Genomic DNA, 13457 nt, shown 5'->3' with positions numbered 1-13457 from the left:
ACACACCCAGTTTATAGAATTAAACCTGTGAGATCCAGATCTCCTTTTGTCTAGGCTCTTTCTTTGGGGAAGGGGGGAGGAAGGGAGCAGGGTCTCACTCTGTCACCCAGACTAGAGTGCAGTGATGCAATCTTGGCTCACTGCATCCTCTGCCTCCCAGGTTTAAGCAATTCTCATGCCTCAGCCTCCTGAGTAGCTGGATCACAGGTATGCACCACCATGCCTGGCAAACTTTTTTTTTTTTTTTTTGTATTTTTGATAGAGATGGGGTTTTGCCATGTTGGCCAAGCTGGTCTCGAACTCCTGACCTCAAGCAATCCACCTGCCTTAGCCTCCCAAAGTGCTGGGATTACAGGCATGAGCCACTATGCCCGGCCTAGGCTGCTGTTTTTACTTTTATAGATTTAGGGCGTACAAGTACAATTTTGGTACATATATGTATCACATATTGGTAAAGTCTGGGCTTTTAGTGCATCACTTGAATAGTATACATTGTACCCACTAAGTAACTTCTCATCTCCCATCCGCCATCCCCCTTCCTATCCTCCCAAGTCTCCAAGTGTCTATTATTCTACTCTTTATGTCCATGTATACATATCATTTAACTTCCACTTATAAGTGAGAACACACAATATTTAACTTTCTGAGTTATTTCACTTAAGATAATTGTAGCCTTCTGTTTATTACTGTATCAATTTAGTCACAATAATCATAGTGGGTTTGTGTTTTTTACTTTTTACTTAACTATAATATATACCGAGGAAAGTACAGAAATCTTCATTGTACAGCTGAGTGAATGTTCACAATTCATACCCATATTAATACACAAAACATTCATTAGCATCTCAGATGCCTGTCTTGGGGTCCAGTTACTAATACTTCCCATCCCAAGGGGAGCCACTCTACTGACTTATTTTTTGTATTTTATACAAACGGAGTCAGACAGTAGGTCCTCTTGTGTCTGGCTTATTTCACATGGCAGTAAGTTTAAAATATTTGAGCAATAATGTATCTGACATTTGTGACTACAGCAAATTTTATTCCAAAATCACAAAATACTCTTTTTTAGGTATTGAAACATAGATGCATTAATATAAAACTAATTAAGTGCTTATAAAGAATAGTTACCAGTGAAAGGAGGTTAAGAAAAAGGTTTGTCTGCTTTCTTATCAAGTTGTAGGCCTGACAGCAGAGGTCCACAAACAACTGAAAACGAATGGTGGGCTTTTCACCCCCATTAATGACATATGCCATATCAGAGGTCAGCACAAAAGGAGCCCGATCCCTATTTAAAATGAAAGTACATATAAAATATTATTTACAGCAGATACTCCAATAGTGCTATTACATGATTATTAAACTAAGCTATCTGAGGTACGGCCACTTCTAACTAGGAAACTTAATACCACACTTTTGAATTTCTATAATTCTTTAAAATAACATTTTCAAGAAAGCTATCACATAATAATCTCATTATTTAGAGAGAACTTATGTACGAAATTTCCTTATATATGAAAATAAGGTGATATTTATAAATCCACATACCCAAAGAGAGAACAAACAGTAGTTACAAACATAGAAAACTACTTACTGCTGTTATATACACACGAAACCATTTCTTTCTAAGAGTTACTGCTAACTAGATTAAAAAAATATATATGTACCTTAATTCATTTCAACAAAGTTTAGCTGGGCGTGGTGGCTCAGGCCTGTAATCTCAGCACTTTAGGAGGCTGAGGCGGGTGGATCACGAGGTCAGGAGATCGAGACCATCCTGGCTAACACAGTGAAACCCCATCTCTACTAAAAATACAAAAAAAGTAGCTGGGCATGGTGGCGGGCACCTGTAGTCCCAGCTACTCCTGCAGGCAGAAGAATGGCGTGAACCCGGGAGGCGGAGCTTGCAGTGAGCCGAGATCGCGCCATTGCACTCCAGCCTGGGCAACAGAGCAAGACTCCTTCTCAAAAAAAACCAAAAAAACAAACAACAACAACGACGAAAAAAAACAACAACAAAGTTTATACACACTTACACACATTCTTGTCTACCAGGTAAGGTTACATCTTTGGGCCTTTTTCATCCCCACTTATGTTCAAATGGAGCCACAAGGCAAAACGCAGAAGGCAAAAGGCAAAGCTTGAGACAAACATTAATTTGTGAAACAAGAAGTGTCTCATTTCTTTGGCAACAGCAATAATAACATTATACCTTTTGAAGCTGCCAAACATCTGTGCATGTCCCAAAAACTTTCCAAAGTCAATGTGAAACATGTGTCCCGTGCTTCGAAGCATTATATTGTCATTGTGTCGATCACAGATGCCTAAAACATAGGTGGCTACACAGCATCCAGCACAGGAATAGATAAAGTTCTCTGAAGCCTATAAAAAACATATACGATTATTTTAGAAAATGAATTATTTTTAAAGGAGGCAGATTTATAAGTATTAAAGTAATTTATCACTCTTTAAAAACACTATTGTAATCCACTCTCTCAATAGCATACAAATTGGGATACAGTAATAAAAGCCAATCTTTTCATATTTCAAAAACAAAAACACTCTTCTAAGGCTGGTTACTGCCCCTTCTCTAGCTTTTCTCTTTTAAAAGTCTGGGATCCCTACCAGTCCCTACTTAGGTACATGCTGCCTTCGAACAGCTTTTAAGCATCATGTTTGTGGAATCCTGCACCTCACTGACTCTGCTGCTTAGAATCGGGGAGGTGCAGGATTCCACAAACATGATGGATAAAAGATTTTTGCTTTTTTTCCTCTGCCTGCAGGGAAGACATGTGTAAGGAAAATCAGCTTATATCTGAAAACATCCAAGAATACAAGTAATGTGTTTGTTTCCCATGTGGTGATTCCCTGTGTGTCATCTTAAGTACTCCCTCTCCTGGGGATTATTAAAATTACTAATATAATATCACATAGAAGAATACAGCAAGACACACATACAATGAGCTTTTTCTTTAATATAAAGAATGTGTATTTAGTTTAGTTTTACAAAATAATGTATTTCTGAGTGGTACATTCATTTGGCCTGACTTGCCCATGTAGTTAATTTCCCAGAAATCATTACCAATAATGATAACAGCAAATGTTTATACAGCATTTAGCACAAACCAGGCACTTCTCTGTGTGTATGTGTATATATGTATGTGTGTGTATATACATCAACATATTTAGAAGAATCTCACATCAATCAATGACTTCGGTACTATCATCATAACCATTGTACAGATGGAAAACTGAAACAGAGAGGTTGTTTGCCCAAGATTATTAAGTAGCAGAGTGAGGATTCAAATCCAGGCAATATGACTTCACAAAGTTATATTCCCTCTTACTAATTAAATCACATTAAAAAGCCAAATTCATAAAAGATGCTTAATGTATGCTACTTGGCAATTATTTCCTTACCAGGAATCACAAAAGGGCCAACATTACTAAAACAAGTACTGGCTTCTGCTGCACTGCTTTTTTTCCCCAGACCACAAAGAAGTATGAAAAGGGAGTGATCTCACAGTTTAAAAGATCTAACAAAGGTCAAAATTCCCCTGCATTAGCTTTGTAGGTCAACAGATGGCACGTGTATGTCTATAAAGGTGATCCATTAATGAAACATAAAATAGGCAGCTCCATGACATTAAAACAGGAGTCTTCCTACATCATCACTCAGTTTTCTTGGGTCTTCCTTAGGCCAAGTTAGGATCATTAGAGGGCTTATGTCCTGAAAAATTGCCCTTTCCTCATATGTAACTCTAAATAATAGCAAAACAGAAAATTGATGTTTCCAATAATAAGAGCTATCAATTATACAACTTTCATTATGCAGTACTTCATATACATTAAGTCATTTAATTTTCACAAAAATCTCAATGCTTATGTTTACAGCCATAGTATATGCTATAATACCAAAATATATACAATACTTTATAGCAGAGGTTACTGAGTCACAAAGATGGTAAAAAATTTGCATAGGTTGGGTGCAGTGGCTCACGCCTGTAATCCCAGCACTTTGGGAGACGAGGCAGGCGGATCACGAAGTCTGGAGATTGAGACCATCCTGGCTAACACAGTGAAACCTCATCTCTACTAAAAATACAAAAAATTGGCTGGGCGTGGTGGCGGGTGCCTGTAGTCCCAGCTACTCGGGAGGCTGAGGCAGGAGAATGGTGTGAACCCGGAAGGCGGAGCTTGCAGTGAGCCGAGATCGCGCCACTGCACTCCAGGCTGGGCGACAAAGCGAGACTCCATCTCAAAAAAATAAATAAATAAATAAATAATACTAATAATAATTTGCATAAGGCCCTGCTGCTGCTGAGTGACTTGGGATCTGAAGTCAAACCCAGAGAGTTTGGCCCCTAATTTATGTTCTTAAATACCACATGATGCAGCCCGTTTTACTCATTTCCCTAACTTCTTCCAAGATCTTTGGGAAATATAACATTCTGGGTTAGAAAAATGCCTGTTTTGCTAGCCTCTAAGTATGTGTTTAGAATTTTTTGGGGGTGTAATTTAGCATTGGTTTCACTCAGATTCCTGCCATTAAATGCATTCTGTTTTATATTCTTTCCTATACTTAGAAAAAGACGCTCTTTTCCTGACTTAATGATTAATTAGTCACCAGAGCTGGAAAATGAAAGCACTTAAAACCTTTGTAATACATTTTTTTTTTTTTTTTTTTTTGAGACGGAGTCTCGCTCTGTCGCCAAGGCTGGAGTGCAGTGGCAGGATCTCAGCTCACTGCAAGCTCCACCTCCCGAGTTCACGCCATTCTCCTGCCTCAGCCTCCTAGCTGGGACTACAGGCGCCCACCACCTCACCCGGCTAGTTTTTCATATTTTTTTAGTAGAGACGGGGTTTCACCGTGTTATTAGCCAGGATGGTCTCAATCTCCTGACCTCATGATCCGCCCATCTCGGCCTCCCAAAGTGCTGGGATTACAGGCTTGAGCCACCGCGCCCAGCCTGTAATACATTTTTGACAAAGCTTTTTGGAATGAGGAGACATGCTAATTACCTTTTCATATTCTTCTTCAGAGGGATTGTATTTCCTTAGCCACTCTGCAAGTGGTTTATCTTTAAAGGATCCTGTCACACCATATTCCACTTGGATTTTCCTGAGGGTATCGGAAGCAGGAACCAGCTCCACCATGCCTTTAACGATAAAATATTAAGCTAAGTAAAACTGTCTCCCCAAAGTAAGCCTTTAAACATTTTTTAAAATTATTACTTTTTAAATTTTACTTTAAGTTCTGGGATACACGTGCATAATGTGCAGGTTTGTTACATAGGTATACATGTGCCATGGTGGTTTGCTATACCTATCAACCCGTCATCTAGGTTTTAAGCCCCGTATACATTAGGTATTTGTCCTCCCTCCCCTTGCCTCCCACCTGCCAACAGGCCCCAGTGTGTGATGTTCCCCTCCCTGTGTCCACGTGTTCTCAATGTTCAACTCCCACATGAGTGGGAACATGAGGTGTTTGGTTTTCTGTTCCTGTGTTAGTTTGCTGAGAATGATGGCTTCCAGCTTCATTCATGACCCTGCAAAGGACATGAACTCATTCTTTTTTATGGCTGCATGCCTTTTAAAAAGTTAGTTTTCAATCTTTGACATAAGAAACCAGCTAGCAATTGTTACTTTCAAAAAAATTCAAGTCTGGCTAGGTGCAGTGATTCACACCTGCAATCCCAGCACTCTGGGAGGCCGAGGCGGGTGGATCACTTAAGGTCAGGAGTTTGAGACCAGCCTGACCAACATGGCAAAACCCTGTCTCTACTAAAAATACAAAAATTAGCTGGGCATGGTGGTGGGCACCTGTAATCCCAGCTACTCAGGAGGCTGAGGCAGGAGAATTGCTTGAACCCGGGAGGCAGAGGTTGCACTGAGCCAAGATAGAGCTACTGCACTCCAGCCTGGGCAACAGAGCCATACTCTATCTCAAAAAAAAAAAAAAAAAAAAATCAAGTCTGGCCAGGCATGGTGGCTCATGCCTATAATCCCAGAACTTTTGGAGGCTGAGGTGGGTGGATCACTTGAGCTCAGGAGTTTGAGACCAGCCTGGCCAACATAGCAAAACCCCACCACTACTAAAAATACAAACATTAACTAGGCATGGTGACACAAACCTGCAGTCCCAGCTACTTGGGAGGCTGATGATTGAGAATTACTTGAACCCAGGAGGCAGAGGTTGCAGTGAGTCAAGATGACACCACTGCACTCCAGCCTGGGTGACAGCAAGACCGTGTCGTCAAAAAAAAAAAAAAAAAATCAAGTCTGGCCACCACTCAAAATTATTCTTTATTTTCAAAAGTATCTAACATGTAAACATCAATTTTGACTATTTGAGACTCTCTAGTTTGTATATCCATGTACTAATCCCTTATTCTTTATTTTCAAAAGTATCTAACATGTAAACATCAATTTTGACTATTTGAGACTCTCTAGTCTATATATCCATGTACTAATCCCCAAAGGAAAACTAGCTGAGATCACAGGTGCCCAACACCATGCCCGGCTAATTTTTGTATTTTTTTTTTTTAGTTGAGATGGGGTTTCACCATGTTGGCCAGGCTGGTCTTGAACTCCCAACTTTCAGTGATCTGCCTGTCTTGGCTTCCTAAAGTGCTGGGATTACAGGCATGAGCCACCGTGCCCAGCGAGGAAAACTATTTTAATTACAAACAAGAAGACACTGACCTAGCTGGTCAAGTTACATATAAGATACACACTATCCCACTTCAGCACAAAAAAATTTCTTTAATTATATATTTGGGCAAGAAAAGAATCTTCCAGAATACACTAGTACTTTCAAAGGAAGAACAGATGAAGACTGACCTTGTGATATGATTAAATCTCAAGTATATGTTTTGGCCTCCTAATTGAAATATAAATGCCTGGCTGAACAAATTGTTTTTTATTTTCTCTCTGACTCCTTTAAAACAAGTATCTGCCAGGCGCGGTGGCTCATGCCTGTAATCCCAGCACTTTGGGAGGCTGAGGCAGGCGGATCACGAGGTCAGGAGACCCAGATCATCCTGGCTAACACAGTGAAACCCCAACTCTACTAAAAGTACAAAAAATTAGCCGGGCATGGTAGCAGGCGCCTGTAGTCCCACCTACTCAGGAGGCTGAGGCAGGAGAATGGCGTGAACCCAGGAGGCAGAGCTTGCAGTAAGCTGAGATCACGCCACTACACTGCAGCCTGGGCAACAGTGCAAGGCTCCGTCTCAAAAAATAAAAAAAAAAAGCAAACAAGTATCAAACAAATAAATTATGTGATATTTACACACACACACAAAAAAAACAGTAAGGGAGGAATTATGTGCTTTGATAGAAAGATCTCAAAAATAATGTTAAAGACAAAATCCAGATGGAGAACTGTACTTTTGTGTTTGAAAAGAAAGATGGTTGTGCATATTAGAATATACACAAAACATTTCCAGAAGGCTACACAAGTAGTTATATCGTGGAAAGAGGGTACCTAGAGTTGAGGATGAAGGTATGAGAGAAAATGAACACTTTTCAATTTATTCTGTTATACACTACCTGGGTATTCTACTATATGCAAATATTATTTATACAATTAAAAAATTAACTGATATATTTTTAAAATGAAGGAGATGCATTTTTGTGTTAAAATAAAATACAGGAAAACAGAGCTCTGCTTTGGACAAAGGATTGGAGGAAACAGAAGTTGACCAAGGCTGCCAGGGTACCCGGAAAGAAAGTATGTGGGGCCAGATTCTAATTCTAGTAGTCTAGTTACATATGGCAGAATGAATTCATTTGGTTCCTTTTTTTCTGGTTGTTTTCTGAGACAGAGTCTCACTCTGTTTTCCAGGCTGGAGTGCAGTGGTGCCACCTGGGCTCACTGCAACCTCTGCCTCCCAGGTTCAAGTGATTCTCGTGCCTTAGCCTCCCAGCAGCCAGGACTACGGACGTGCACCACCACACCTGGCTGATTTTTTGTATTTTTAGTAGAGGTGGGGTTTCACCATGTTGGCTAGGCTGGTCTCAAACTTATGGCCTCAAGGGATCCACCCGCCTCGGTCTCCCAAAGTGCTGGGATTACAGGCGTGAGCCACTGTGCCCGGCCTCTGCTATGTGAATTCTAAAAGAGCTGTAACACTCAAAAATCAGGTTTTAAAACGAACTCAACGAATAGAAAAGTAGTGTATCAAATATAACAAAGTTAACAGCTAACATCCTACACATGGTTCTAAGATACAAAAATGTACAAGTACATAGCTGGGCACAGTGGTGCATGCCTACATTCCCTGCTACTTGGGAGGCTGAGGTGGTAGGACTGCTTGAGCCTAGTTCGAGGCCGGCCTGGACGACATAGTGAGACCCCTGTCTTTATGAAAAACTTTTAAAAGTTAGCTGGGTGTGGTGGCATGTCACAGGTGCATGCCATCATATCCAGCTAATTTTGGGAGGCTGAGGCAAGTGGATTTCTTGAGCCCAGGAGTTTGAGGCTGCAGTGAGCTATGATCACACCACTGCACTCCAGCCTGGGTGACAGACAGAGTAAGATCCCATCTCTGAAAAAAGAAAGAAAAGAAAAAGAAAATGTACAAGTTACAGGATGGCCAAGACATGGCTTAGCAGGAGCTGGTACGATGATGACTTACTGATTTTATTTATGAATAGTTTCACATGTGTGACACTATGGTCACCCTTTTGTATTCTACAAAATCCAGGTGCCATTCTTAGAGACAACAGATTACCTGAATCATTTGCAAGGAGAAAAATAAGGTGATAAGGTAATGTAATCTTTCATAAATGGCTGAAGAATTTGGAATTCAGAATCTGAGGCCACAATACTGGTAAGGGTGAAGAAGGATTTAATTTAATTATATGATAGTCTCTGAACAGAACTGTAACCAATGGGTAAAAGACACCAGGACTCAGTCCCCATTAATCACCTGAATATGAAAAAGAAATCTATAGCTATCAGAGCTGCACAGGATAGAATGAACTGCCTTGAAATGCAGTGAATTCCCCTTCATTATAGGCATTTCAGCATACGTTGAATGGCAAATATTGGAAGGATGATTATCTTTCAGGTGACTTCCTAGTGTCTATGCACAGAATTTGTGAAGCGTTTCTCATTTCCACCAACAGCAGATGATCTTTCCTTTAAAACCTGACAGTATTGCCTTTACAACTCTTAGAGCTTTCAGCTTATTAAAGCATACTCTGATTACTTGTACGTATTATTGCTTCCTTCTAAAATATAAGTACCACATATTCTTACCATTATAGATGGTAAACAACAAACATTTGTTGAATAAGAATAATGATGGCATATCAGATATTAGGATGTTTTACATTATTTCAAAATGGTTCAACAAATAAGATAGAAATCTGCTATTAGTAGAAAAGAACTTCGTATGATTTTATTTTACAAAAATAAAATCAAAGTTGATTTAACTTAGATATGGCCTTATTTATTTATTTGGTTTTGAGACAAGGTCTCACTGTGTTACCCAGGTTGGAGTGCAGTAGCATGATTACGGTTCACTGAAGCCTTAACCTCCCAGGCTCAAGTAATCCTTTCACCCCATCCTCCAGAGTAGCTAAGACTATTTATTTCTTTTTGTAGAGACAGGATCTCCCTGTGTTGCCCGGGCTGGTCTCAAACTCCTAGACTCAAGTGATCCTCCTGCCCTTGGCCTCCTAAAACGCTGGGATTACAGGTGAGAACCACTGCACCCAGAGATATGGCATTATTTTTAAGTTTAAAAGCTAAAGACCATAAAATCCTCACTGGGTCAATTAATGGACACCTCTGGCTACTGCAAAGCATTTATTTAGGCTACACTAAGTTAAAAAAAATTTTTTTTTAAATTTATTTTGAGATAGAGTCTCACTCTGTCACCAAGGCTGGAGTACAGTGACACAATCTCGGCTCACTGCAGTCTCCACCTCCCATGTTCAAGCTATTCTCCCATCTCAGTCTCCCGAGCAGCTGGGATTACAGGGGCACGCCACCACACCCGGCTGATTTTTGCATTTTTAGTAGAAATAGGATTTCATCATGTTGCCCAGGCTGGTCTCAAACTCCTGACTTCATGTGATCCACCCACCTCGGCCTCCCAAAGTGCTGGGATTACAGGCATGAGCCACTATGCCCGGCCACTAAGTTATTTTTAAAAGAGACTTAACAATGAGCAACAATCAATAAAGTAACACTGGATTAAAATAAGAAACAACTGTGATACCAGGGTATCTGCATCAGAGCCTTTAGGGCAGGTACACTTTAAGCTAAGTTCAAGGAAAAAAATAAGACATCAAGACACAGCTAATAAACTTACCTCGATCTCTGCCAGTTGAGAGACATTTGAATATTACCATCCTCAGATCTAGTCCTTCTTTAAGCCAGATCTTATCCATAATCTTTATCATCTGTAAAGCTAACATATCTTGCCGAAGATCTTCACCAACCTTGATATCAAGGAAACAAAACAAAACTTGTACATCTCCAAAAGACTTAACAGATTACATGCTATGAAAGCTGTAATCCCAGCACTTTGGGAGGCCAAAGTGGGCAGACCACCTGAGGTCAGGAGTTCGAGATCAGCCTGGCCGACACGATGGAAACTCCGCCTCTACTAAAAACACAAAAATTAGGTGGGCATGGTTGCACACACCGATGAGAAAAACAGAACTGCCTTTTTATCTTTCTGCAGCATTCTAGGGAAAGATACTTAACCTCTTCATATCTCAGTTCCCTGAACGGTACACTTTGAAAGTTTTAGTTTTATGGTATGTGAATTATACTCAATTACTTACTTAATTAATTAATTAATTTAATTTAATTTATTTATTGAGACTGAGTCTTGCTCTTTCACCCAGGCTGGAGTGCAGAGGGGTGTTCTCGGCTCACTGCAACCTCCTCCTCCTAGGTTCAAGTGATTCTCCTGCCTCAGCCTCCTGAGTAGCTGGGATTATAGGCACCTGCCACCATGCCTGGCTAATTTTTGTATTTTTAGTAGAGATGGGATTTCACCATGTTGGCCAGGCTGGTCTCGAACTTGACCTCAGGTGATCTGCCCACGTCGGCCTCCCAAAGTGCTGGGATTACAAGTGTGAACCACTGCAACTGGCCTATATTCAATTTTCTAAAAAGGCAACATGGAGAATCTGTGGGATAATGAAATGCTCTATATTTTGACTGTATCAATGCCAATATCCTGATAGTGATACTGCACTACAGTTATACAAGATGTTACTATGAGGAAGAGTACACAGGATTCCTCTGTACAGTTTGTTACAATTGCCTATGAATCTATAATTATCTCAAAATGAAAAGTTTACTTAAAAAAATTAACCCTCCCAAAATGAATTACTTTTTAACTAAAACCTGAACAAGTTTTCATTTTCTTTTTTAAACTGCATAAAATAATTTAAAAACACATAATAATGAATACATTCTGAGACTAGCCAAGAAAATTATGGAAAAGAATAAGGAGAATTTGCCTTAAAAAATATTAAAACTTGGCTGGGCGCGGTGGCTAATGCCTGTAATCCCAGCACTTTGGGAGGCCAAGGCGAGCAGATCACCTGAGGTCAGGAGTTCGAGACCAGCCTGGCCAACATGGTGAAACCCCGTCTGTACTGAAAATACAAAAAATTAGTTGGATGTGGTGGCACATGTCTGTAATCTCAGCTACTTGGGAGGCTGAGGCAGGAGAATTGCATGAACTCGGGAGGTGAAGGTTGCGGTGAGCTGAGATCGCGCCATTGCACTCTAGCCCGGGCAACAAGAGCAAACTCCATCTCAAAAAAAAAAAAAAATTAAATTAAAAAAATAAAACTTAACACATACAACTCTTGTATTCAAAACAGATGTTACTGGTTTAGAAAAAGGCACCTACATCGATAAAACAAAATATAGAGTTCAAAACCAGATCTGAGTACAAAGAAATTTATTATATATATCAAAGGTGGTTCAGTAGAAGCAATCTTTATGAACCTCCACATGTCCAACTTACTGAATTAACTAAAATTCTTCATCCTTTCTTCAAACTATACAAATCATGATCAAAACACATAAAATTTTTGGCTGGGCATGATGGCTCACACCTGTAATTCCAGCACTCTGGGAGGCTGAGGTGGGTGGATCACCTGAGGTCAGGAGTTTGAGACCAGCCTGGCCAACATGGTGAAACCCCGTCTCTACTAAAATATACAAAAATTAGCCGGCCATAGTGGCAGGTGCCTGTAATCTCAGCTACTTGGGAGGCTGAGGCAGGAGAATCACTTGAACCCAGGATGTGGAGGCTGCAGTAAGCCGAGATTGCACCACTGCACTCCAGCCTGAGTGTCAGAGCAAGACTGTGTAAAAATAAATAAATAAAAGAATTAAAAAATATATTAAATAAAATCACCTTTGCAATTTTGGGAAAGTAATTTGATAAAAAAATTTCTAAATTGCCATTAAAAAAAAGTAACATTATTTACTCACCTTAAACATGACATTAATTTCTTCTCCCATAGGGTCAGCATTCACCATTGTGACTTTTAGGGGGACAGCATTAGAACTGAAGAAGGAACACGACTGCAAATACAACATGTTAAGCATTAGAAAGATAAATAAAAATGGATTTAGATTTCTTTTTTTGTCCTACGCACTTCCCCTTTCACTTCTTCCTTTGTGTCTTCTTTTTAGATTTATTTTTTATCTTTATTTCTGTTAGAGACAGCGTTTTGCTTTGTTACCCAGGCTGGAATGCAGTGATGCAACCATAGCTTCGCGCAACCTCTAACTCCTGGGCTCAAGCTATCCTCCTGCCTCAGCCTCCTGAGTAGATGGGACTACAGGCCCAGCTAAACACTTGTTCCTTTGAATTGCAGCAAATGAAGTAACACATGAGAATTGCTTTTTCATTTTATTTATTTTTTTGAGATAGAGTTTGCTCTTGTTGCCTGGGCTGGAGTGCAGTGGTGCAATCTCAGCTCACTGCCTCCCAGGTTCAAGGTCGAACCTCTGCCTCCTGGCTTCAAGCAATTCTTCTGCCTCAGCCTCCCGAGTAGCTGGGATTACAGGTGCCCGCCACTACGCCCGGCTAATTTAGAATTGCTTTTCTAGACTCTCTGGAAGATAACAGATATATAAAAATACTTTTTGAAACTTAAACATAGCATATCTGACTAAAACATCATCTTGCTAGGCAGAGAAGCAAAAACTTGAGACACAAACTTTTAAAGTTTGAGCTTTGTAAATGTCTTAATCCATCAACAGAACACAACATCTTGTGATATCCTTTTCCTTCTTCTAAATCACTGTGATCTTAGATGAGACCTCCATTCTTCTGTTTATGGTACTATCTTAATTAATTATCCATGGAAGTATTCATAAAAACTAAAAATTTTATTGGCAATGATCAAATCTTACTTTTAAAATGAAACTGACTAAAAAGCTGATTTAAGACAGTGAGACTGGC

General features: G+C 39.9%; 1 protein-coding gene across 2 annotated transcripts in view; it reads right to left on the bottom strand.

Annotated features, from left to right (window-relative positions):
* The window catches only part of PIK3C2A (phosphatidylinositol-4-phosphate 3-kinase catalytic subunit type 2 alpha), a 116313-nt gene that overhangs the window by 11401 nt on the left and 91455 nt on the right, over positions 1-13457 (bottom strand). For both annotated transcript variants that reach the window (XM_025355879.1, XM_025355880.1), the window contains 5 exons: positions 12479-12571; positions 10326-10455; positions 5020-5156; positions 2210-2379; positions 1129-1285 (listed from right to left, as the gene is read on the bottom strand). In XM_025355879.1, the coding sequence (XP_025211664.1) occupies positions 1129-1285; positions 2210-2379; positions 5020-5156; positions 10326-10455; positions 12479-12571 (687 nt within the window). The remainder of the gene's footprint in view (positions 1-1128; positions 1286-2209; positions 2380-5019; positions 5157-10325; positions 10456-12478; positions 12572-13457) is intronic.

The sequence above is a fragment of the Theropithecus gelada genome, chromosome 14, assembly GCF_003255815.1.
Source record: "Theropithecus gelada isolate Dixy chromosome 14, Tgel_1.0, whole genome shotgun sequence".
Taxonomy (NCBI): domain Eukaryota; kingdom Metazoa; phylum Chordata; class Mammalia; order Primates; family Cercopithecidae; genus Theropithecus; species Theropithecus gelada.
Note: the sequence above shows the minus strand (reverse complement) of the source record. Positions and strands in the feature narration are given on the sequence as shown.